We start from the raw sequence: 25,787 nt of genomic DNA, 5'->3' as shown, positions 1-25,787 counted from the left end.
TATTAATAAGATTTCTAAATAATTTAGATAAAGCTAGAATTAAGTTCAGATAAGTATTAAATATCAGTTTATTAAGATAAGTATACTCCTCATATCTAAAAAAAGGATTTTCCGAGAATAACTCAACCATCGACCGATGTGTTCAATAGAACTATATAATAAACCACTCCAATATTGAAAAGATTTTGCTTATACATAGATATGGAAACATATTAAAACCCTTATACAAGAATCAATATTCATTCAAAATACATACGAAATTCAATTTTCCAACCAATTCTTTCCATAGAGCTATAAGAAATCTGATGTTGATAAGATTTTGCCCATATGTAAGGAGCATGATAAAACTAATAAATGGCAAGTTTGTTTAAGATATCTTAATATATATATATTAGCAGATCATATCTATGAGAGCATATATCATAATATAGTGGCCCGCTCCGGCCGATATTAAAATATATACACCATGCAAAAGAAAGGCAGACGGACCCATGCAAAGGTCTGTTAAGATGGCTTTAAAATGAAGGAATAGTGTGCATGTAAACAGACAAATATATCGACTCGAATCTTCCTTAATGCGTTACACGTTTCGCACATGAATTATAATACCCGCTGCGAGGGCATTTAAATTCGCGTGAGTGACGCATTTTTTTGAAAAATATAGTTTATTTTAAATATAGCGTACAGTGAATGCTCTGCTGACAGACAGCTTGCTTAAGTAGGCAACTTCTCAAAACAAAACTGTTTTAAATCCGAATACAAATTGCTAACATTTTATATTGGAAAGTAAAACAGACAAGGACAAGTTGACAAGTTGACAAATTGCAATGTTTTTTTTGAATCATTATGGAAAAGCTTTCAGAAAACTAGATTAATTTATTATTGGCATATAGAGATATGTGTAAGCATTAGAAAAAAATACATAAATTTTCGAATAAACTAGCTTGCCTTATATAATATCATGTATTAACCAGGTTAACCATGTTTTTGTAATATCTTAGACATAGTTTTTAAGTGGGAATTTCAGGACAATAAACGTGGAATCCTGGCTGTCTGCCTACGCAAGCTTTCACTGCACATATTTAGCCATAATGGTTAACAAGCTTAATTATTAATTAACAGACATTTTTTTACTAAAACAAAGTTTATACACGAAAGCCTGGCTGTCCGCTCAAGAGAGCTGATAGTACATATGGCTAACCTTATGGGTTGAAAACAATTTATATTACTTAAAGAATAACCAGTTTTAGGGATCTAGAACAGTTTTTGATCCTTAGCCATGAGCGTTGCGAGAGTGTGTATCTTTTTAATGTCACAGTTGGCGCAGGCTGCGTAAATCTGCTGATGCATTTCCAGCTCTCTTTGCACGAGCGGCTCAATGGCCGTGTACTTTTCCTGCTCCGCCTCCAGCTCGGCCAGCATGGCCATGTTCTGGAGCGGAGTATTAAATAGTGAGTATAGATAGAGATTGAATTTCTTGAATTTTGCACTCACCTGCCGGTAGCGCAGCTTCAGCTCTTCCACTTTGGCTGTCTTTGCTTCTTCCTCCTCGCTGGAGAACTGTTGCTCCAGCTCAAAGTCCTTGATCTGCAGCACATGCGGCGGCACCTCAAAGTTCCTTTTGTCCAGCTCGCGCAACCCATCCAGTCTCGCCTGGCACGCCTCCATCATAAGGCTTATAACGGCATCCTTTTTCTGATTCAACAATGCAGATGTGGCGGGCGTTTCAATTTTCTGAATCGTTGTCTCAACCGCTCGGCCAATGAGAGTTTGCACCAGATTGTCACCTGAAAATTAAATACATAATTTAGACTCTTTCTATTAGTTAAGCGAAATGCAACCTACGTTCGGCGGAGATTTGTTCCGGTGTGAAATTGAAGAACTCCAAGTTGTAGGCGCTCTGATTGAAATCCATTGCTATTTCTTTAAAACAAAACCGCAAACAAAATGATGCCAAAATAGCGCGGATTGAAAACAAGCAAATGTATCGAGCACAGCGATAGGCGGCTTAATATCGATATCAAGTGTGACCAGACGACTATTCTTGCCTAGTTTATGTTAAAAGCACAATGTTTTTTTAATAAATAAATAAGCTGAAAGTAGAATATCTTAAATAAATAAATAAGCTAAATGCACAATATTTTTAAATAAATAAATAAAATAAAAATTCTAATTTAATGTTAATTTAATATGAAAAAGAATAACACACCTGGCCTGGCCATTGATGTGCTTTGCACCGTGCACATAAAAAATACCAAATTTAATACTAGCGCCAAGTGTTGCATAGCGTGGAAACCGCAGCTGCCCGCCACACTTGTTGTGCTAACCACATGAATGTCATATTAGAATATATTTGTGTAAAGAGGTTGTTGACAATTTTCAGCATGAAAGTAAACTGAGTTTAAACCGGCATTTCAGTTAAAATTACGTTAATTTCAGTTCTATTATTTTCCGTATAACCAAATGCTTCTAAAGAAATGTTTAAGCCACGGCATACGTGCGCTTCACACCCGCAAATGTTCCACCAGGCAGAACATTGTTGTGCATCCAGATGTGCGACATGCCCTGGCACAGAAGCATCCTGTTGTGGCGCTGGAGTCGACAATTATAACACATGGCATGCCCATGCCGGAGAATGTGGAAACAGCGCTGCAGGTGGAGCAGGAGGTGCGCAACAAGGGCGCTGTGCCAGCCACCATTGGCATCATTGATGGCTGCATCAAAGTTGGCCTCACGCAGGAGGAGCTCATGGAGCTGGCGCAAAAGACGCGCGGCGAGGTCATCAAATGCTCACGCCGCGATCTGCCCTACTTGGTGGCGATGCAGCAAAGTGGCGGCACAACGGTAGCTGCTACCATGATTGTGGCACATCGCGTGGGCATCCCCATCTTTGCCACTGGCGGCATTGGCGGTGTCCATCGTGAGGGTCACATAACGCTGGATGTATCTGCTGATCTGGTCGAGCTGGGCCGCACGCCGGTAGCTGTTGTCTGCAGCGGCGTCAAGTCCATATTGGATATACCGCGCACGCTGGAGTACCTGGAGACGCAGGGCGTGTGCGTGGCCAGCTATGAGAGTGCAGGCGGTGTGTTTCCCGATTTCTATACACGTGACAGCGGCTCGAAGGTGCCCTACAATCTGCCCACAGCTGCGCATGCGGCGCGATTGTTGCGCGCCTGGCGCCAGCTGGAACTACAGTCCGGCGTGCTTATAGGCGTGCCCATACCAGCTGAATATGCCGCCAATAAATCTGACATAGATGCGGCTATCCAGGCAGCCAATGCTGAGGCGCAGGCACAGGGCATCAGCGGCAAGGAGGTCACGCCTTTTCTGCTCGCCCATATCGCAGAGCTAACCGAGGGTCGCAGTCTGCAGGCAAACATTGCGCTGATCCGGAACAACGCGGCTGTGGCCGCACAAATCGCCTGCGAGCTGGCAGCTGGCAGCCGGAGCACAGCTTCCACCGGCAAGCGTAGTCTGAAAAAACCCCTAGTTGTGGGCGCCTCCATACTGGATTTGAGCTTTAAGGTCACCGAGCAGCGGCCGATGCAGCTGGACGGTGCCACCTATTCGGCTGTCACCAAGCAGGCAGCCGGCGGCGTTGGACGCAACGTGGCCGAGGGCATCTACAAGCTGTATGGCGATGTGAATCTAATTTCGGCCGTGGGCGGCGATCAGCTGGGACATATACTGCGCGAGCTGATGCCGGCGGCGCTGCAAAGTGGCCTTATCGTAGACAAGACGCGCGCCACATCCCTCTGTTCGCTGGTCTTTGACCAGTCCGGCGATTGTAAGCTCATCCTGGGTGATATGGAGGTGCATAAAAGCATTACGCCCGAAGTGCTGGCGGCACGTGCTGACCTATTCCGCGCTGCACCGCTTATTGTGATGGACAGCAACATCTCGGAGCAGGCGATGTCCAGCTTGCTGCAGCTGGCGCAGCGCTACCAAGTGCCCGTCTTCTTTGAGCCGACGGACATGTTCATAGCCGGCAAACCTTTCAGGCTGCGCCCGGAGCTTACCCAGCACATACGCCTGGTCAAGCCGAACATGCATGAGCTGAAGACCATTGTGGAGACCATTACGGAGCAGCCTGTCGACTGGCAGCCGGACACAAAAGTGGAGCGTTCACAGCTTTTGGAGCAGGCCAAACAGCTGCTGCAACGCATCGAGTGCCATTTCAATTGTATTATTGCCACGCTGGGCGATCACGGCGTCCTGCTCAGCATTCGCTCCGATGCCGAATTCGATGCGAGCAAGCTGCTCGCACTCTCGCCCAGCTGTGGGCACATCACGCGCTTCTATGCGGCGCCCAAGATGCACAACATAGTCAATGTTTCCGGCGCGGGCGACAGCTTCTGTGCCGGCTTCATTACGGCCCTGCTCAAGGAGCAGCACAGCCTGGACGAGTGCGTAGCGGCGGGCTTTGTGTCCGCCGAACGGGCGCTGCTGTCGGAGTCGGCGGTGCCGGCCACCTATTTCCACGATGCGCAGGCCTTCGAGAGCAGCCTCCAGCAGGCGCTGAAAACGCTGCAGCGGCAGAGCATCTAGACAGACTGACTGACTGACGAACAAAGTTAAATTCAGGGTACCAACTTTAATTAAATACATATATAAGTGTATATCGATTCTATATGTACATAGCATGCTCGTCAATGGGCCCATCTGAAAGAATGGCAATAAATGTGATGTTTAATATGGTTCATGTTTTTAATTGGATTTATAACTCACAGCTTTATCACCTTGTCCTTGCCGCCGGACGCCACACGAGAGCCATCGGGCGCCCAGTCTACGCCAAACACTTCGTCCGCATGTCCAGGCAGCTCCTGCGCCAGCTTCTTGCTTTGCACGCTCCAAACTGTAATTGCAAGATATGAGTTTTAAAAGAAAAACGTGATGTTATTAAGCTGATCAATCAATCAGCTATTCAGGTAGTTAATAAGTCGCTCAATCAGACAGTTCGACTCAATCAAGTAGAAGGTCAATCGATCAAAAATAAGTTAGTCAATTCTGTCAGCTTCTGAAACAGTCAGCTCTTAAGTTAATACTTCATACAGTCTGCAAGCAAGTCAATCAATCAGTCGGTTGATTGATCAATCAAGTAGTAAGTCAATCAATTAATCAAAAATTAGTTAGTCAATTCTGTCAGCTTATCAAACAGTCAGCTCTTAAGTTAATCATTGAGACAGTCTGCAAGCAAGTCAATCAATCAGTCGGTTGATTGGTCAATCAAGTAGTAAGTAAATCAGTTATTCAGAAATCAATAAGTCAATTCTGACAACTTCTCAAATAGTCAGCTCTAAAGTTAATCATTGAGACAGTCTGCAAGCAAAGCAAGTCAATCAATCAGTCGGTTGATTGGCTAACTTGATATTTAATCAGTCAGACGGTCGATCAGTCAGTCAGTTAGCACAAGCTGTACACTAAAATAGAGATGAGACCCACCCTTCAGCGTGGAGTCCTTGCTGCCGGAGACAATCAAACGCGAATCGGCCGACCAGGCCAGCGTATAGACAGCCTGCACATGACCGCGGAATGTGGCTATGAACTGACCATCGTGGGCACGCCAGAGGCGCACGGATTTGTCAAAGGATGCGGAGGCAATGAGCTTAACATCGGGCGAATACTTGACATCGTTCACCACATTCTGATGGCCAGTCAAACGGTTGACGCATTGGTTCTGATTGTTGCGCCACAAGTACAAGGTGTTGTCGTCGGAGCAGGACACCAGGGACTCCACTTCATCCGGGCAAACAGCCTGGAAGCGCTTCAGGGCAGCAGCACGCAATTCCTCAGCTGCAAATGGAAATAAGTTTGGGTTGGTTTTTAAACACAAGCGTAAAGATGATGCCACTCACGCTCTCCGCTGATCTGCGCCATCTGACGATCCTTGGCAGGCTGAAAGGGTCCCGTGCGCAGCACATAGTCCGTGCTGAGCGCAATGTTGTTCACCCAATGCGCATGGCCGGAGAAGGTGCGGCAGAGTATGCCGTCGTCGGCGCGCCACATCTTGACCGTGCGATCCTTGGACGAGGTGTAGATCAGGCCAGCGCCACCCCAGCGCACAGCCGTAACGGCATTCGTGTGCCCCGCAATGTTGAGCAGACACTGACCCAGCTTGACATCCCAGATACGGCAGTCGCCGTCGCTGCTCGCCGATGCCAGCTTGCGGCATTCGGGATTCTGATGATAAGGCTCCCAGCTGAGCCCATTGATGTGCTTCTTGTGACCTGTCAATGTGCGACCCTTCTGCTGACCCGTCTCCGGGTCCCAAATGATAATATTGCCCGCCTTACAAGCGCTTGCCAGACGCTGCCCATCCGGTGCCCAGGCGACGCACAGCACCCACTGCTTGTGGCCGCTGCAGGTGTAGTGCGGCGTCTCTGTGTTGAGATCCCAGAGGCGGACAGTGGTATCGCCACTGCCGCTGGCCAAATGGACGCCATTGGGGCTAAAGTGCAGCGATACGATCGCCTCAGCATGACCCGGCATGGAGCTGGTGCAACGCGTCACGGGACGCACTTTGAATACGGCCTGTGGCTGATAGACAATATCAATGACATTCTCCGTGTCGACGGTGCTCAAATCTAGCGTCTCCTCCAACGATTTTTTGATCTCATCCTCGCCCACGAAGAACAGATAAGGCGTCGCCTCTTCATTCTTGAGCAGCGCATTGCAGATGAGGCCCAGCTGTTGTGTTGTGATGCCCGCTGGCAGGTCTATGGGCGGTCCCGCCTCCTCGCCTGTGTCGGATATGAGGCGTGCTTGCAGTGTTTGTGGCGTGGCCAGCATCTGTTCAGGCTGCTGTTCCACTTTCTGTTTTTTGGCAAACATTTTGCGATCGAAAAGAAAAACGCACAACCAGAAAAACAACAAAGTCAAAACACGTGCGCTGCTCGACTGTTAGCGACAGTGAGATAACATGTTATTAACAGCGGCCAGAAATGTTCTTCTAAACAACAGTCCATATTTGCTAATATTTTTAAAACTAGGCTTTTCTGAAGCAATTGGGTTTTTAAAAGCACGCATAATATTGCAATGCAAAAAGTTTTGATAGCAAACGAGAAAATCGCGCCCTATTTTGAATTTAGCCTTTATTTATACTAACAGCGCCAAACGAGCTACAACAAGACTGTTATCGATAACAACTGAAACTCATTTAAGTGCTGCTTAATGTGTGCTGTCTGTAAGCATTTCACAACACTGTCGCACAATTTTCATGTACGCGTTTTTCATACGTTTGTTGCCTAAAAATTGATAAAAAATGGAAAATATTCCGCGTACTCATGAAGGTAAGTGATAATATAATACAAATAATGTGCGCTACAACTCGAACCAATGCTGATGTACACGTAGAGTGCTTAAAAACATGCCGCGTTACCTTAATTAGCGTCCGAGTTGTTTTCGCTGTGCCAAGAAAATCAATTTTAAATGTATTAAAAAAAACGTTTGGCAGACATTGAGGCGCAAATTTCGGATATACAGGCCAAGAAGACAGAGCTTGCCAAGAACAATGCAGCGGCAGCCGGCGTTGGGCTGCTGGACAGCGGCGGCTTCTTCGACGCCGATCTGTACGATGAGGAGGCGGCTGTGGGCAAGGGGGCAAAGAGTCGCTACGAGGGCTACAACACATCCATCGCGGCTAACGATGAGGATGGCGATGAGGATGAGGAAGACGATGGCTTTCCAGTTCCGCAGAAGCGTACCACATACACGGCGCCCACGTCTGTGCTGAAGGATGTGACCCAGGGCAAGGAGGATGTTGATCCTATGGCCGAGCACCGGCGACCGACCATAGCGGATCGCGAGGATGAGTACAGACAAAAGCGGCGCCGCATTATAATTTCGCCAGATCGTGCCGATCCGTTTGCCGATGGCGGCAAAACTCCGGATGTCGGCTCCCGCACCTATACGGACATCATGCGCGAGCAGATGCTGAAGGGCGAGGAGACCGAGCTGCGGCGTCGCATCTTGGAGAAGTCCAAAGAGGGCACGCTGGTTAAATCCTCGAATGGTGAATCGGCCTCCAAAGACGGAGGACGCAAGCGTGGACGCTGGGATCAGACGGTCAGCGATAGTTTTATACCCGCTAAAGTGGCTGCCACGCCCAGCAGCGCTGCAACGCCCACCTGGGAAGACGTGAGTACAAATAAATAAAATATATACCAATAGTGCTGAGCTTAACTCCTACATGTGCTTGCAGAAAACACCCGGAGATCATCGCTGGGATGAGACACCCGGCCATAAGGGCAGCGAGACGCCTGGTGCGACGCCTGGTTTGGGCACTCGTATCTGGGATGCAACACCGGCGCACGCAATGACACCTGGCCATGAAACGCCCGGACATGAGAAGTCGGCACGCCGAAATCGCTGGGATGAGACACCAAAGACGGAGCGCGAAACGCCCGGGCACAGCGGCTGGGCAGAGACCCCGAAGCCGGATCGCAGCGGCAGCGGCGCCGGCGAGAGCATTTCCATAGAGTCAACTCCGGGCGGCGCTTCGAAGCGACGCTCGCGCTGGGATGAGACGCCCTCGAATGCGACGCCGGCTGGGATAACGCCCAGCAATGCCAGCGCTATGACGCCCAGCATGACGCCGCATGCAACACCCGGTCATGCCACGCCCCTATTAACACCTGGCGGCAGTACGCCCGTGGGCGTAAAGGCAATGGCCATGGCCACACCCACACCGGGCGCACTAGCTGCCATGACGCCGGAACAGTTGCAGGCCTATCGCTGGGAAAAGGAAATCGATGAGCGCAACCGACCCTACACCGACGAGGAGCTGGATCAAATGTTTCCGCCGGGCTATAAGATATTGCCGCCGCCAGCCGGCTACGTGCCGCTGCGCACGCCTGGCCGCAAGCTTATGGCCACGCCCACACCGATTGCGGGCACGCCCGCAGGCTTCTTTATCCAGGTGGAGGATAAGAACGCCAAGTTTATGGACAACCAGCCGAAGGGCCAGAATCTGCCGTTCATGAAGCCCGAGGATGCACAATACTTTGACAAGCTGCTCGTGGATGTTAATGAGGATGCGCTCTCCCCCGAGGAGCTCAAGGAGCGCAAGATCATGAAACTCTTGTTGACCATTAAGAACGGATCGCCGCCCATGCGCAAATCCGCGCTGCGTCAGATGACGGACAAGGCGCGTGAATTTGGCGCCGGGCCGCTATTCAATCAAATTCTGCCGCTGCTCATGTCCCCGACGCTAGAGGATCAGGAACGGCATTTGCTGGTGAAGGTAATCGATCGTGTGCTCTACAAATTGGATGATCTGGTGCGTCCGTTTGTGCACAAGATTTTGGTGGTCATTGAGCCGCTGCTCATCGATGAGGATTACTATGCACGTATCGAGGGTCGGGAGATCATTTCGAATCTGGCAAAGGCAGCCGGTTTGGCCACCATGATCTCCACAATGCGTCCAGATATTGATAACATTGATGAGTACGTCAGAAATACGACAGCGCGTGCCTTTGCCGTGGTCGCCTCCGCCTTGGGCATACCCTCGCTGTTGCCCTTCCTGAAGGCCGTCTGCAAATCCAAGAAATCCTGGCAGGCGCGCCACACAGGCATCAAGATCGTGCAACAGATTGCCATATTGATGGGCTGCGCCATATTGCCCCATCTGAAGGCGCTGGTGGAGATCATTGAGCACGGCCTGGTCGATGAGCAGCAAAAGGTGCGCACGATCACAGCGTTGGCCATCGCAGCCCTGGCCGAGGCAGCCACACCCTACGGCATTGAGTCTTTCGACTCGGTGCTCAAGCCTCTCTGGAAGGGCATACGGACGCATCGTGGCAAGGGCCTGGCCGCCTTTCTCAAGGCCATTGGCTATCTCATACCGCTGATGGATGCCGAGTATGCCAACTACTATACACGTGAGGTCATGTTGATTCTCATACGTGAATTCCAGTCGCCCGATGAGGAGATGAAGAAGATTGTCCTGAAGGTGGTCAAACAATGTTGCGCCACAGACGGTGTGGAGCCGCAGTATATCAAGGAGGAGATATTGCCGCACTTTTTCAAATTCTTTTGGAATCATCGCATGGCGCTGGACAGACGCAACTATCGCCAGCTGGTCGATACCACCGTGGAGATCGCCAACAAGGTGGGCACCTCGGAGATCATCAATCGTGTCGTGGATGATCTGAAGGATGAGAATGAACAGTATCGCAAAATGGTCATGGAAACGGTGGAGAAAATTATGGGCAATCTGGGCGCTGCGGATATCGATTCACGCCTCGAGGAGCAGCTGATCGACGGCATACTGTACGCCTTCCAGGAGCAGACCACCGAGGATGTGGTCATGCTGAACGGATTCGGTACCATTGTCAATCAGCTGGGCAAACGTGTCAAGCCATATTTGCCACAGATTTGCGGCACCATACTCTGGCGTCTAAACAACAAATCCGCCAAAGTGCGTCAACAGGCGGCGGATCTGATCTCGCGCATTGCCGTGGTCATGAAGACCTGTCAGGAGGAGAAGCTGATGGGCCATTTGGGCGTTGTGCTCTATGAGTATTTGGGCGAGGAGTATCCGGAGGTGTTGGGCAGCATATTGGGCGCGCTCAAGGCTATTGTGAATGTCATTGGCATGACCAAGATGACGCCGCCCATCAAGGATCTGCTGCCCCGCCTCACGCCTATATTGAAGAACCGACACGAGAAGGTGCAGGAGAACTGCATCGATCTGGTGGGTCGCATTGCGGATCGCGGACCGGAATATGTATCCGCCCGCGAGTGGATGCGCATCTGCTTTGAATTGCTGGAGCTGCTCAAGGCCCACAAGAAGGCTATACGTCGCGCCACGGTGAACACCTTTGGCTACATAGCCAAGGCAATTGGTCCGCACGATGTGCTGGCCACGCTCCTAAATAACCTGAAGGTGCAGGAGCGTCAGAATCGTGTCTGCACCACCGTTGCCATCGCCATTGTCGCCGAGACGTGTCGTCCGTTCACCGTGCTCCCGGCGCTGATGAATGAGTACCGTGTGCCGGAGCTGAATGTACAGAATGGCGTACTGAAATCTCTATCCTTTCTGTTCGAGTACATTGGCGAGATGGGCAAGGACTATATATATGCGGTGTGCCCGCTGCTCGAGGATGCGCTAATGGACCGCGATCTGGTGCATCGCCAAACGGCCTGTTCGGCCATCAAGCACATGGCCCTGGGCGTCTATGGATTTGGCTGCGAGGACGCACTTACGCATCTGCTCAACTACGTGTGGCCGAACATATTTGAGACATCGCCGCATCTGGTGCAGGCCTTCATGGACTCGGTAGATGGGCTGCGCGTCTCGTTGGGCTCCATCAAGATCCTGCAGTACACGCTCCAGGGTCTGTTCCATCCGGCGCGTAAGGTGCGCGATGTCTACTGGAAGATCTACAATTCGCTGTATATTGGCGGGCAGGATGCCCTCATCGCGGGCTATCCACGCATCACCAACGATCCCAAGAACCAGTACGAGCGCTACGAGCTGGACTATACGCTTTAAGCAGCCTCCATCTCCACCACACCCCTCAATAGCCCTTAATTATATTGTAATTTTGATAAGATGAATACACAAATATAGCGCGAATGTACAAAACGAGTATTTATTCTACATTTTTAGAGTAGCTGAGCGAGGCGAGTTACTACTGTGGACCAGAGCTGTAATCTATAATTACTAGGAAATTACATTGTAATTACCAGCAATTACATTGGCAATTGCAATATAATATGGCTTAAACTTTTTTATTGTTAATTAATACATTCAATTGCCAAGTAATTATCAGTGCACAATTCAATTACTTTTTAATTACCAGCAATTACATTGACAATTGCATTTGCAATTACCTTTAATTACTAAGCAATTATCATTACATAATACAATTACTTTTCAATTACCAGCAATTAAATGATTATTGACAATTTATCTTTAATTACCAAACAAAATATTTGTAGTAACCAAGTTAAATCAAATTTTGAGCTGGTTTTAATTACCAAGTAAATATTTTTGATATCAATTACATGTTAATTACCAGCAATTACATTGATAATTACTTTAGTAATTTGCTGAGAAATTGTAATAACTTTCATTGCCAAGTAAATAATACTTTTACCCAAGTCAATTGCTTGTTAATTACCGCATATAAAATTGACAATTTCTTCTGTAATGATAATTAATATAAGACAATTGCTGAACAATAATTAAGCTTGATAATGAATAGATATTAGAATTTGTATCTTTAAGGTAATTGCTATTTAAAAATGCAAATTTATAGCCAGGAAATAAAAATACTTAAGTAATGCGACATAATTACTACTTGCATAATTACTGATAATTAAAATATGACTTTTTGACATTTGTTAAAGTCATTGAGCTATTTTTGTTTCCTTTTTTGATTTGGTAAAATTAAATATATCTGTAATTAATAACTTTACCGAAATAATACTTAATTATCAAATGGATAAGCATATTTTGTTCAAGTAATTATGTTTGGATAATTATTTTTTAGGTTAATTACTTTTTTTTGAAATGCATTTTAAATACTTGCAATTATAATAACTCATGTAATGGAGCATATATTAAGGCTTTATTAATTAGCAATTTTAATGGTAATTAAAGTTTGCATCTACTCAAATTCAATTATCGAACATTATTTCATTGTAAAACTTTTTATTACCATTAATTACAATTTCAAATTTTTTTATATATGTTCCTAGTTTCTTCACAATGTAATGGTAATTAAAATATAATTACTATGTAATTAACTGAGGGAATCAGTTTCGGTTTTAAATTACTTTTAAATGCCTTTAATTACCACCAATAATAATTACATGGAAATGCGAACGGAGGAATCGCATTGGTAATTAAAGTTGAATCTGCTTGTCTGCAGTTGTTGCTAATTACTTGTTTGAAATACTTTTTAATTACAAATTTAGTTATCCGAGTACACTTTTGGCTTAATCACTGAGCAATTGTATAAGTAATTAAACCTGTTTAACCAAGTAACTATATATATATATATATTGGGAATTGTCTTTTGTTTTCATTCTATGTAATTACAGCTCTGCTGCGAACTAATCTTTTGGCTTAGCATTAATACAAGTATGTGTGTTGGACCAGCTGGAAGAGGAATCTGTGGATGCCTGCTATCGGTGGAGCATTGTTTCGACTATCTCGATGAGGCTCTGCAGCCCAAACATATAATTGTGATCGGGCTGCGCATCCTCGGCCGGGAAAATGTGTGCGAAATCTATGCAACGCACGCGTATCCATTGACTCGAAGTGGTGGGCAGGGCGGGATCCGGATGATAGCCATTGCTCAGCTGCTTGGAGCTGCTGCTGCCTTTGGCTAACCTTTGCAGCTGCTCGAAGTCGTAGCAGATGAGCAGGGAGCTGGCATAGAAGTGCAGCAGACGCTGTCGCTTGAACCAGGCGCGTATCGAGCGCAGTTGACGCAGCACCTCGCGCAGCAGGACATCGCTAGCCTGACAGTTGACATTGAAGAACTGGGCCAATGCCTTGTGGAAGCCCGCCACATCCAGACTCTTGCCAAAGTCCCGGCCCTGACGAATGAGCACACTTTGGCCGGGCTGCTGCTCATCCGGTTGGTACACCTGAAAGCCAGGCAGGCACAGACCCAGATTCTGTTTGCATACGACATACTTTTGTTCCTCGATGGTGCGCTTATGGTCCGATGACAAGGGGTCCCAGGTGCGGCGGCCAATTTTCACATCCATGACGCACGGCCTGGCCATGCCGTGCGTCAGATCCTCCAGCTTGATAAATGTGTGCTCGCGCTGATTTACAACCAGTTTGAGTTGGCCATAATAGCGGGGGACGTGCGCCGCCAGGTCGGCCAGCAGTGACAGGTCCGTTTCGCTGTCCCCTTCACCACCGCCAGCGGTGCCGTTCAGGTTCAGGTTATTGGCAGCGGGGGGCGATGCACCTGCTTGTGTCGCAATTGCCGCCGCCAGTGACTCATAGAAATTGAGTTCACGCACGCCGCACTCCGGTTTGCCCAGCGGCTTGAAAACGCGGCCTTCGCCCGCATCTTGGAGCAGTCCGACGGCGGCCGCGTTTGTCGCCTCGAATGTGTGACCGGCCACCTGGGTGTCCAGCTTGCAGTAGCCCATGGGCACGACGGGCGCAGCTATTACCTTTTCTTGTTCCTTTTTGGCCATGTTCAGACTGTCTGGCACTCAAAATCAAAAGCTGCAACAACTGCAACAGCAAAAACAGCGCAAAAACCGGAACAGTGTTGTGAAATGCAGCGCTGATAATAATAGCGGTTTTTATGGCAAATGGCAGTCAAAGCAAAAAGTTAAGCTACTTATTATTAAATATATATATATATTTATTTTAAGCAGTTGTAAGAGCGTAATATGTTAATAGGCTGCCATTTATTTATGGCGGCATTTTATGAAATTCAGTGTTGCAAACGCTGCGCAGCAACTTGTTGTGCACTAATCGTTATCGCATAAAGCCTGTCGTTATCGGTCGCAGCAAGTGTGGGAGTGGTTGTCGTTTTGTTGGTATTTTATCCAATTAACAAGTTTATTTACAAATTTGTTATTTCGCTATTTGTTAACTGAGCTCGCAGCATTTGTCGCCAGCTGCATTATGAAATCCTGGCAAGTAGCTGTGCTGGCCCTCGCGGCCGTCTATCTGTGCAGTCAGGGTAAGTATTTAGCCACACCTTAAAAACAAAAAACAAACATGACACATGTGGAAACCATTTGCAGTGCATTTTGTCCAGGGACTGGAGTGCTACGTGTGCTCCAACCAGACGGGCAACACTGAGAAGTGCCTGAACACAATCAAGACCTGCGAACCGTTTGAGAATGTGTGCGGCACCGAGATACGCTGGGGCAGCCAGCCGTACTTCTCCGAGGGCGCACTCAAGCAATATTATGTCTCCAAACGCTGCATGACCAAGGAGCAGTGCCAGTCGAAGCGTCGGCGCTATATGCAGATGTATTGCACCCACATCTGGTATGAGGATTGGGCGTGCAACGAGTGCTGCCAGGGCGACAGATGCAACTATTTTGTCATCGTAAGTGGGCGTTGCCCCCGAGCTGACTATTATTATGATTCTTTAATATGTGTCCATTAACTAATATGTAATCTCTTGCAGAGCGGCGCGACGGGTCAACAGAGCCACATGCGGTTGCTATTCGCCGCGCTGCTGGGCGTCGGACTGCTCATAAGGCGTGGCATAATGCCCTAGGCAATGCACTTTTATTTTGCCCTTCTAATACGCGCATTCACATTCCAACGAAGCTAAGTAATTTTAATTGTATTAGTAATTGTATTGATTTCGCATTGTCCACTAGTTAGTAGTTACCACTGTATGCCGTCCATTGTATGTACATTTTGTATGTAGTTCGACACCGTCCAAGTGCCTTGACAAGCAGTTATAACCAAGGCCTGTTAAAGTTTTAGTTTAGTTTGCGGTTAGAATTCAAATTTAAAGCTTTTTAAAGATTAGTTTTTGCTTAAAATTTCAAAGATTTCATCCAGCTTGTATAAAGGCATATCAACAATATTACGAATTTGTTTAGAAGTTCATAAAGGAGCTTTCTATTACATTTTTTCTTGATTCAGGAAGTTTTAATGCTCCTTACACCAATGAAAAAAGGGTATATTAGTTTTGTGCAATGTCTGTCTGTCTGTTCTTTTTAAACTATTTGAATTAGGAGACTTTCAACTTTGAGTATACTGTAAGAGCTGCCAAGAAAATTTCTAGTTGTTCTGCTAAAATATAAATCTTAAAAAAGGACAAAAATGTGGATAAAAGAATTGACAGATTCAAGGAGTTGTTTGCCAAAAGGAGTTTCTACTGTGTAATTTAGAAAAGTCACCTGATCTATTTCTCAAATATTTTTTGGAAAAGCTAAAAATATTTATCAATTTTTAAACCGAAATGTTTTAAGAGGTTGTTAACTGAATATGATAGAACGATGCTTTAGTTTAGCTTATGAAATCTTTGCAATTTTGTAAAATATAAACTAGAACTTTAACGTGGCATTTTTAGCTTAAGTAATCGTACTCGAATCGAATCAGAAATTCTCGAAAATCTTTTTGAAAAGCGCCCTTTTGGGCCTCCAAACAGCTCAATAAAGCAACAATGACGTTTTCTATGAACGCTCTATTGTGCAATTTTATATATGTATATATATTTATGTTAAAGATCTTTTAAGTTGTATAAGTTTAGGCTAGTTGGTGCAGAAGCAGCCGGCGGTAACGGTGACCGTCTTGAATTGCCACTGCCAGAGCTGTGCCAGCTCCTCGGGCAGCCAGAGACGCGCCGATGTTGCAGCCGTCTTGCCGGACGGCTGCGTTGGCAGCTGATTCGGGCCGAGTGTCAGCACCTTAAGCTTGTACTCCAGCGGCTTGCAGTTGGAGCCTTGCGTGCACTTGGCATCTAGCGCTGGACGCGACTCGCAGACGGCGCTCATGAGATAGCGTGGGAAGTATGTGCTGCCCAGATCAATCAGATCGTTCTGCGCAAGAGAAATTATTAAATATGAGCCTGAGTTGCGTACAGTTTGTGGACGCACCATAACTTTGCAATCGCAGCCGGCGGCGTGTGCACCATTCCGTTTGCTGGTCAACAGATCCTCGTAGAAGTCGTTGTAGTGCATCGGCGGCAGCTGGTAAGGCGTCAGAGCTGCCTCCGTTGGCTGTACGGGGGCGGGCGTGCTCGCTGGCCGCCCAAAAAGCGCATTTAGCATTTTCGATGTGTCCTGATCAGCATCCGCATCGACTGCATCCAACTGATCGCCATCGCGCCCGTCGCCGCCGTAGTCCAGAAAGCGATTGCAGCGCTTGGGCATCGCCCGGGCGAGCATTGGTGCCGTCAGCTCGTCGTAGGCGGCAAACCGATTGCTGCTGACAACGCAGCGCAGCGCCAGCGCCGCAAGCAAAGTGGCCATCTAGAAGGAAATTATTGTATGCATACACTGAGAGAAACAGCTCGTAATTATGGCACTTATTCTCTGAGAAACAGGGTGCACTTATTGTCAATTCCTGAATAATCTTCAGGTAAGTATGAATCCTGCTTTGCTCATAAAATATTACAAATATGTTCGCATACTCACAAAAAGTATAAAGTGTTCTCAATTGAAGTCTAGCCTTTCTGCATGTGTGACCCCATAAAGTATATATATTCTTAATCAGCATCACAAGCCGAATCAATCTAGCCATGTCCGTCTGCCTGTCCCTTCGTCCGTCCATCCGTCCGGGTGTCCGTCCGTCTGTCAGTCCGTCTATCCGTTCATCTGTCCGAATGTATGAACGCAAGGATCTAAGAACCTATAAGAGCTAGAGACTTGAAATTTGAAATGTGGGTCCTTCTAGTGCCCGTGCAGTACGAGTTAGTTTCCGATATTCGATAGCTTGTCCTGTTTCCAAGTAATCGATAAAAATCGATATCGAAATCCGGTTTTTTGAGCAAATCTCGTAAGTTATAAGAGCTAGATTCATCAAACTTGACTTGTAGCTTCTAGAATCATATATAGTATTATATATATATCAAACCCATCGCCGCCATTTCGTGCCTAGCTTAATAATTGTTGGCACTCAATAGTTAATGTTTTCTTAAATTAAGTGTCTATAAGCTTGTTTTCAAAATGTTTAAGAATTGTTAGCAAATTTTTAAATGTTTGTAAATTAAGTGTGAGTTTTGCTTCTTTTAAAAATGTTGTGTTTTAAGCACAAAATACTTATTTAAAGAAATTCGATGCTTAAATATAAGCTTAAAACGTTCCCAATTCAAGTAAAATGTTACTTGAATTGAGTTCTGTTGTGTTTAAGTTTGGGATTTAGGAATTGCGAGATTTATTGATAAAGTTCTTCTAGGATCTTTAGATGTTCAGAATATCGACAACGTTTGTGCTTGATTTCACTCTGTTCTATAAGTAAAACTTTTATTTATTATTGGACTTTCTTAAACTAAGTATGAATCAGGCTTGATTTGCAAGAATTTCCATACTTAAAGTAAGCGTAAAACGTTTTTGATTTAAGTACAACATTCCTTAGCTTCAACACCCCGTTTAACATTTGTTTTTAGGAATTTGTGGATTTTCATAACTTCTTGATTTAAGCTTTTTATTGCTTAGTTTAAGAAATTGCGAACATTTCACCAATGTTCATGCTTGATTTCACAAAGTTTTAAAAGTTCAATATTATTTTATTTTGCGCCTGCCTAAATAAGGTATAAGAATACTTAATATAAGTATAAGAATACTTAATATAAGTATAATAATACTTAATACAAGTATTTGCATACTTTAAATAAGCGCAAAACGTTTTTATTTTAAGTACAACATTTCTTAGCTTCAGCATTCGGTTTGAATATTGTTTTTAGCTGCTTGAATTAAGTTTTGCCAAGCTCAGTTTAAGTAAATACAAAGTTGAACAGAAATTCACCAGTTTTGTGCTTGATTTGAGTGGAAAATGTTGTTGTTGTTTTTCACCGATTTGATATATTTGCCGTGTTGGACTCACCCATGGCATGGCTTGAACCGTGCTGCTGCAGAGTTTGGCTACTTTTGCGGCTCTGACGACCAAGGTGGGGCGTTTATATAGCCGCTGGCCGACACAGGCTGAACAATGGGCACCAAGCGCTCGGATTACCTTTTGTGTGCGACTGGCGTGTCCATTATGGCCCGTCACCTGGACAGTAAGAGCAGCAACAGCAGCATTCGTCACAGCGGGCGCCAAACAAAGAGCTCAACTGTTGACACAATACAACAATGGATATCAGGAACTCCGAGGACTGACTATTTATAGACTGGACACTGGCTTTAAGCTCGGCTACTTCAAGTGTTTATGCGTGTGCCGAAAAAAAAGTCAAAATAGAGAAGAGAAAAAATAAAACCCAGTGACCCAGACATTTGCAACCACCCAGGCTAGGAGCCAACTATGAGCTCATGGGCTGCTCGTCTAGCACTAACTTTCAGGTGCATTTGCTGCTGCTGCCCCCAAGGGGTAGGTGCTGTCTCTGTGTGTGTGTGTGTGTGAGTGTGTGCAAGCTAGTTGTAGGGCTTCGACGTGACGATAAACTCGCGCAAACGCCAATCCGCCCAGCGGTTCGTCAGTTGAATGCGCGTCGTTGCCCCGCACGGTGGGGCGCTAAAATATACATCTATATCTAAAGACTTTCAATACAGTTTGAGAAGCTCAGACAGACACGTGCCGCGCAAACTGTGGCTTAACAAGGAGTTTAAAGCCAGGACGTCTGCACCTCCTTTCTTTCTTTCATTTCGGGCAAAGTCTGGAGCAGCTCGAGCTGTTGTTCTTGGAGCGCGTACAGTTATCCGCTTGACTCGGTGCGGACGCAGGGGCGGAAGCCCTAGGAGTGTTGCCCCACGCTGTTGTTGTTGCTGTCGCTGGAAATCGTTAAAAAAAAAAGATAATCGAGAATAGAAAATAGCGAAAAACTAGCGACTATGTCACGAATTGTGTAAAGACCAATCTGCGCCGAGAAACAAAGAGAGCCAAACACCTGAAACATCAACACACACCTGGCGCCTGGACGCAGGATTTGGGCGATACGCATGGACAAAGGCACAATGAAGCGCAAGCAGCGTAGATACAGGTGAGCTACAGTAATCACCAGCTAGCGCGGACAGAGGCTAAGCTGAGCACGAAGTGGAGTGGAGCACCCGACTCTAACAAACTTCTACCTGCTCCAATCTCGTCCAGAACCACCTTCAACACGCTACAGCTGCAGGAGCTGGAGCGCGCCTTTCAGCGCACCCATTATCCGGATGTGTTCTTTCGCGAGGAGCTGGCCGTGCGCATTGAGCTGACGGAGGCGCGCGTTCAGGTCTGGTTCCAGAATCGACGCGCCAAATGGCGCAAACAGGAGAAACTGGGCCCCGCTGGCGACTACAAGGACGACGCTCCGCTCGAGCTGGATGTGGCGTTCGATGATAGCGCCGTGTTGGGGCAGCTGGACAGCGCCTTGGGTGAGTAGAGGGAGATTAGGGGAGAGATGTGATCAGGCTTAATACGGAGCTCCTTTTCACGCAGCTGGCGGCGGCACCTTGCTGCCGGATACGCCGCCGCAGTCTTCCAATTCGCTGGACAACGAGCTGAAGGCGCCTTATGGCACGGGCGGGCTCTCGCCCTCCCGGCTGTCGCCGAATATTTTTCTCAATCTGAACATTGATCACCTGGGACTGGAGCGCGGCGGCAGCGGTCTGTCCATGGAGTGGTCCACCTACCCGCCGTCCACACAGCCACAGCAGCAGCAGCAACAGTTGCAGGAGTCGCAGCAGCAACAGTTGCCGGAGTCGCAGCAGCAACATGTCTGCACGCTGCAGCATCAGGCGCTGGCGAGCGCCTTTGGCGCCTCACTCGACCTGGACATGAACGATGGCTGCTCGGCCTACGATGAGATGAAGTTTCTCAGCGTCGATCAGTTTACGATCGATAGCTTCAAGGCGGACTGCATACTCAGCATGGAGCATGACGCTTCCGCCGCCTCCGCCTCCGCCGCCGCCTGCCACTCTGCTGCCTTTGAGGCTCAGTCTCTGGCCACGGACAATGCTGCACTGCATTCACTTTGCCTGGACAGCATGAGTCTCGCGCCCAACTTTGGCGGCCTCTCGCTGCTCTCCGGCCAACTGACGGACGATGTCACGTCCGCAGAGGCGTCACCCAAGTCGCCGCCATCGCTGCTGGTGCTGGACAAGACGCTGCCCTCGCTGAGCATCGGTGTGGATGGCATCAGTGAGCTGGTCGAGCAGCTGCATCATCATCAACATCAGCTCAATCCTCATCATCATCTCAATCATCATCATCATCATCATCCACACGATGTCGGGGTCGGCGGCAGCGATGCAGTCTAACCGGAACATTTTTATTTACCTAGACAAATTCTAAGCATAGTTTAATGTTGTACGACTCTAGCTATAATCCGGGCCGAATACTCTTTATCACATGGATGGGATTTGACTTAAGCTCACCTGAATAAATGGCCAAAAAGTTGTTAATGCTTTGGTGTCGAATATGTTATTACGAAGGAGTTCTGGAAATAGAAACAATTTCTGGTTCTTGTTTGAGAAGAGTATTCAAATTTTGTTTGATATTTGAAAATATTTTCTGGCTCTCGAAAAAAACTGTTGATTTTTAGAAAATGTTTTTATATTTTATACACAAATTTCCGTACTTTAAAAAAAAATTACATTTGAAAAAAATTGTTCTGTTTTTAGAGACTTTTTTTTTTAATATTATTTTCTAAAAAATAGTTTTGGGCCAATTTTTAAAGGCAGATTTCAACATTTTAGAGCTATTTTTTTCTGATTATAAAACAAGTTTATATCTTGTTTTCCATACTGAAAAGAGTATTCAAGACTTCGGTCTTTATCGAAGTTTCGCCTAATTCCTTGCCTTTAGTTAATCTAATACGATCCTAGCCTTAATTTAAATAAACTTTTCTATATAAGAGCATATATAGCATATATATATATATATATATATATATATCTCTTTCGTAATATGAAAAGAGTATCCTATCTTCGGTTCATATCGAAGTTTTTTCAAGCTTGCCTTTACCTAGGCGAATACTAAATATAGTTAATGTTATGCGATTTTAGCTATAATTTTAAGATTTTAATATATCCCTTGGGAGACCTTTGTGTGCCTCGATAACTTGTAAATCTGTAAGTTTTTAAGAGAATGCTCTTTCGGAGGTTCTTCGTTTTCTGTGATTGTGTCTATCTATGATGGGAAATATCTTTTAAAGATATTGGAACAGCCTGAACGAGAGATTTGAATTGTTTTTCTAAGCGACATTCGAGTTGGTTTAATGGAGAGAACTTGGTTAACAAAGGTGTCCCCTCTGTAAATAACTTTGAGGAGCCTTTTTTTCGAATTAATAATGCCGATGGAATGCCGGAATGTAGCTTCAATCTTAGAGTCTATCCAGTCTGCGAGTCGACGAAGCTCTCTTTCCTCAATGGACTTTCCTGCCAGGGAAGAATAGATATTTTCCTTTTGGATGACAAGTGTGCTTCGAAGTTGACTTTGAGATGCAGTGAAACCTCATTTGTTGGCCTTAATATCAAGTGGAGACAATTTTGGCCAGGGAAAGGCGACAAAATGAAGAGTTCTGCAATTGAGAAAAACCTACATAAGTCAATTAATTATTTATTTTATAAAAAATGCGACTGTATCTCACATCAAACTTACCGATAATTTTAAAAAGAAAATTGTTACCAGAAAAAACTAATTATATGTACAGTAAAAACTCGCCAAATGGACAGCACTCGTGGGAGGTTTGTTTTATCTCTCAAGCCATTCTGTATCAGGCCGAACGCATTGCTCCTCTATTAGACGGACACTTCTCTTGAGCAACGGCCGCTGTCCGCCCAAAGGAGTTTTCACTGTGTATATAGCTAGTTTTTTGTGGCTTACATTTTCTTTTAAAGATTATCTGAAAGTTTTGAGCGCCTAATGCGTGTGTTTTAAATTCCATGCTCAAAATTCATGGAAACAGCAAAACCTGAAGCCATGTCCTTGCTCATACCCCCCCCCCCCTCCCTCTCTCTCTCTCTCCCTCTCTCTCTCTCTCTGTGTCTCTCTTTTTCGCTCAAGGTTCTGCCATTCCTTGAGCTGTTAGCCTGCCCAGCTCCTGCTTCTAAGGATTCCCATGCAGGCACACACATGTGTGTCGTAACAAAGGACGCCCTTGCCCCTGCCCCCGGTCCCTGCCCCCGCCCCCCCAGACTCCTCTCGTCAGTCAACAATTTTTGGTATTTGTGGCTCGGATTAGAGCCAAAAACTAATTGTATGATTTTGTATGTTGAATGGTTTTCGGGTTTCTCGGCTTGTTTGTTCGCAAATAACATTTGCCTGTTCCAACAATTGCAGCGACGCGTTGTGGCGCGCCGCGGGCACAATCTGCATCGTACCGACTCCTATTCCCCCCACTGCCCCTCTGCCCCACTGCTCCTCTGCCTCCCTCATCCGCAGTGTAATTTCCATTTAGCGTCATTAGCGGAATGTCTGTATCCCCCCCGTCATAAGCTGCATTGAAGGTCTAAGCTGGGCAAGTATATACGCCCTTTGGGGATCGCCCAGTCGCGAGCTTTGGTTTAAGCCCAGCGTCGCGATTCCAGCTCTCGGGCAGGTCCTCGCAGGCATTAACACATCTTTGTTAAGCTCTCTTTGTGGATTTGCCACGGCAGCCAACAGATTTCAGCTTACAGCCAGCCAATTGGCCCTGGAGTTGATGCATTCACAATTTTTATGCCCCAAACCTAATGTGTAAAAAAGGGTTTAATGTTCTTGAGCAAATGCAAAGGAAAATTTTAAAATTTATCAACTTTTTTTTTTCAATATTTCCAACAATTTTAATAATATCGATAAATATCGATTTCGAGAAATGGATTTTGAGGCACAACTAGAAAATTATCGAAGCTAAATAATTCAATCTTGGTATGTAGCTAATTGTAGGGTATATACAGCCTAAGTGAATTTCACATGCCTGCTGTACACCCTGTAAAACTGCAGATATCTCATTATTAAGGGCAGAGCCTTGCGCTCTGGTATACATGTTTGGAGAACCTCTCTATGCCATATTTAAGTCCTGCTAAAGTTATATAGATCGTACCCCAGTTAATCAAGAACAGGGTATGTCTCTCTCGGGCACGCCCGAGTAGAGCATACTTATTTGTGATTAATCCACTGGCGGCTGGTTGCCATTGGATAAGCCGCACAACAATGTGACGCAACGGAGCGCAACTGTCGCCAGGCATTTTGGGCACGGGGTTGGTCCCGGACTCTGATCCCAATCCGTGGCCCAGTCGGGCGTAGATCGAACCCTTTCCCCTTGGCTTCGACCTGTCAGACGGCGCACACATGATTTGAAATTAATCGAAAATGTTTCGTGCATGTTTAAAGGAGCACTTGAGGCTGTGTATGCACAAGGACCACAAACTTTAATCGATAGTCAAATAAGCCAAGACTGGCCCACCTCCCTGTGTGTGTGCGTGTGTGTGTGTGTGTGTGTGTGTGCGTGTGTCGCCGGCAAGGATAACAGGGACAATATATAACGTTGCCACATTGTTTCCTTATGCTCCGGCGCTCGCTCTGCTTTTGTAATTTCTCTAACGTTTGTTTATATTTTATATTGAATTCGCCTCGGGCCGCATAAACGCAATAATCGCACATTTTATGGATTAAACTCACCTGCTCGCCAGCTAATCTATTAAAAATTTAGCCCCAGGACAATGAAGTCTGCTTTTGTGCGTTTGGCTCTAATTGGAGTTTTTCTCTTCGCTCGGATGAAATGCGATAGAAAATTGGAAAACCCCAAAACGAATCCTTTACACACTTTGGGCATTAGGTTATAGAAGAATATCAGATGTTAGGATTGCTTTATTTGGTTAATAAACTTACTGGCAGACTGATTGATAGAATGATTGACTGACTGACAGTCTATGGTCAACCAATTCTCATATTGTCCGATTGTTTAACTGCTAAAAAGAAAAATTGCGTAACTGGATGTGATTGGTTAATCCATCAGCTGATTGTCTGATTGATTTAAAGATTGACAGACTCATTGATAGTATGATTGACTGACTGACAGCAAGTGGTCAATCAATTGTCATATTGTCTGACTGATTGATTTATTGACAAACTGATTGGTCAATCTATTAGCTTATTGTCTGATTGATTTATTGAATGACAGGCTGATTCCTTGAATGATTGACTGACTGACAGTAATAAATCAATCAATTTTTATATTGTCTAATTGATTAACCTATTGACAAATTGATTGATAGAATAATTGACTGACTGACAGTAATGGGTCAATCTATTGTTATATTATCTGATTGATTGATTTATTGAAGAACTGATTGATAGTATTATCGAATGGCTATTTACAAACTGATTGATACAATAACTGACTGACTGACAGTGATTGGTCAATCTATTTGCCTATTGTCTGATTGATTTATTGAATGACAGACTGACTGACCGTAATGGGCCAATCAATTGTTATATTACCTGATTGATTGATTTATTGACAAACTGATTGATATTATTATTGACTGGCTGACAGTGATCGGTCAATCTATTGTTATATTATCTGATTGATTGATTTATTGAAAAACTGATTGATAGTATTATCGAATGGCTATTTACAAACTGATTGATAGAATAACTGACTGACTGACAGTGATTGGTTAATCTATTTGCCTATTGTCTGATTGATTTATTGAATGACAGACTGACTGACAGTAATGGGCCAATCAATTGTTATATTACCTGATTGATTGATTTATTGACAAACTGATTGATATTATTATTGACTGGCTGACAGTGATCGGTCAATCCATTTGCTTATTTGTTTAATGATTGACAGACTGATTGATCGAATGATTGACTGTTTGACCAATTGAAGATCATCGTACTGCTCAAGCTGTAAGAGCTCGAAGGAGCATAATTCAGTATGTGCTTCGTCCAGCTAAAGACCCTGTCCAAGCAAGGGTATTTGGAATGAATTACTAATGGGATTGTTGGAAATGTTAAAATATCGAAATACTGAAATCTGTGCCTTTAACAAAATGACTTATTCATTATGGAGTTTATTCATTTGCCGTCGAGTCATCGCGCTCTGTCGACGAAATATTAAATAATGAAATATTAAAATCAATGTGAATGTACAAGAGCTGAGGGAATGGAAATGGAGTATGGAGGGGAGGGGGCGTGGCCCAGTCCTCAACAAACGACGAGGTGTTCATGTGAATAAATTGCAATTAACAATATTATTTTTTGT

The 25,787-nt window shown here is 45.4% G+C and overlaps 8 protein-coding genes across 8 annotated transcripts; 4 read left to right on the top strand and 4 right to left on the bottom strand.

The window, feature by feature from the left end:
* Window positions 1-923: 923 nt before the first annotated feature.
* Mis12 lies at window positions 924-2,003 on the bottom strand. The gene is made up of 3 exons (XM_064683508.1): window positions 1,846-2,003; window positions 1,495-1,787; window positions 924-1,431 (listed from the first exon to the last, which is right to left on the bottom strand). Exons 1-3 carry the CDS (start codon window positions 1,913-1,915, stop codon window positions 1,255-1,257), a joined length of 540 nt encoding a protein of 179 aa, XP_064539578.1. The 5' UTR covers window positions 1,916-2,003; the 3' UTR covers window positions 924-1,254.
* A 333-nt stretch (window positions 2,004-2,336) lies between these two features.
* On the top strand, window positions 2,337-4,698 carry LOC135429303 (uncharacterized). The gene has a single exon (XM_064683574.1). The coding sequence runs from the start codon at window positions 2,464-2,466 to the stop codon at window positions 4,549-4,551; it is 2,088 nt and encodes a 695-aa protein (XP_064539644.1). The 5' UTR covers window positions 2,337-2,463; the 3' UTR covers window positions 4,552-4,698.
* Window positions 4,583-6,900, bottom strand: Nle (notchless). Its single transcript, XM_064683575.1, has 4 exons — window positions 5,859-6,900; window positions 5,446-5,796; window positions 4,732-4,858; window positions 4,583-4,665 (listed from the first exon to the last, which is right to left on the bottom strand). Exons 1-4 carry the CDS (start codon window positions 6,832-6,834, stop codon window positions 4,653-4,655), a joined length of 1,467 nt encoding a protein of 488 aa, XP_064539645.1. The 5' UTR covers window positions 6,835-6,900; the 3' UTR covers window positions 4,583-4,652.
* Window positions 6,901-7,136: 236 nt separating this feature from the next.
* Window positions 7,137-11,590, top strand: Sf3b1 (splicing factor 3b subunit 1). The gene is made up of 3 exons (XM_064683573.1): window positions 7,137-7,292; window positions 7,457-8,139; window positions 8,204-11,590. The coding sequence occupies exons 1-3, from the start codon at window positions 7,265-7,267 to the stop codon at window positions 11,495-11,497; spliced, it is 4,005 nt and encodes a 1,334-aa protein (XP_064539643.1). The 5' UTR covers window positions 7,137-7,264; the 3' UTR covers window positions 11,498-11,590.
* A 1,291-nt stretch (window positions 11,591-12,881) lies between these two features.
* Ipk2 (Inositol phosphate kinase 2) lies at window positions 12,882-14,233 on the bottom strand. The gene has a single exon (XM_064683537.1). The coding sequence runs from the start codon at window positions 14,170-14,172 to the stop codon at window positions 13,138-13,140; it is 1,035 nt and encodes a 344-aa protein (XP_064539607.1). The 5' UTR covers window positions 14,173-14,233; the 3' UTR covers window positions 12,882-13,137.
* Window positions 14,234-14,480: 247 nt separating this feature from the next.
* Window positions 14,481-15,740, top strand: cold (coiled). Its single transcript, XM_064683491.1, has 3 exons — window positions 14,481-14,669; window positions 14,734-15,044; window positions 15,126-15,740. The coding sequence occupies exons 1-3, from the start codon at window positions 14,612-14,614 to the stop codon at window positions 15,216-15,218; spliced, it is 462 nt and encodes a 153-aa protein (XP_064539561.1). The 5' UTR covers window positions 14,481-14,611; the 3' UTR covers window positions 15,219-15,740.
* Window positions 15,741-16,173: 433 nt separating this feature from the next.
* On the bottom strand, window positions 16,174-16,926 carry Ptth (Prothoracicotropic hormone). The gene is made up of 2 exons (XM_064683457.1): window positions 16,552-16,926; window positions 16,174-16,494 (listed from the first exon to the last, which is right to left on the bottom strand). Exons 1-2 carry the CDS (start codon window positions 16,924-16,926, stop codon window positions 16,207-16,209), a joined length of 663 nt encoding a protein of 220 aa, XP_064539527.1. The 3' UTR covers window positions 16,174-16,206.
* A 2,559-nt stretch (window positions 16,927-19,485) lies between these two features.
* Window positions 19,486-20,994, top strand: Pph13 (PvuII-PstI homology 13). The gene is made up of 3 exons (XM_064683515.1): window positions 19,486-19,592; window positions 19,700-19,965; window positions 20,030-20,994. Exons 1-3 carry the CDS (start codon window positions 19,552-19,554, stop codon window positions 20,848-20,850), a joined length of 1,128 nt encoding a protein of 375 aa, XP_064539585.1. The 5' UTR covers window positions 19,486-19,551; the 3' UTR covers window positions 20,851-20,994.
* The last annotated feature ends 4,793 nt before the right edge of the window (window positions 20,995-25,787 follow it).

Source organism: Drosophila montana, unplaced genomic scaffold, assembly GCF_035044405.1.
Source record: "Drosophila montana isolate Dmon_TW-CO22-7 unplaced genomic scaffold, ASM3504440v1 contig_2626_1, whole genome shotgun sequence".
Lineage (NCBI taxonomy): Eukaryota > Metazoa > Arthropoda > Insecta > Diptera > Drosophilidae > Drosophila > Drosophila montana.
Note: the sequence above shows the minus strand (reverse complement) of the source record. Positions and strands in the feature narration are given on the sequence as shown.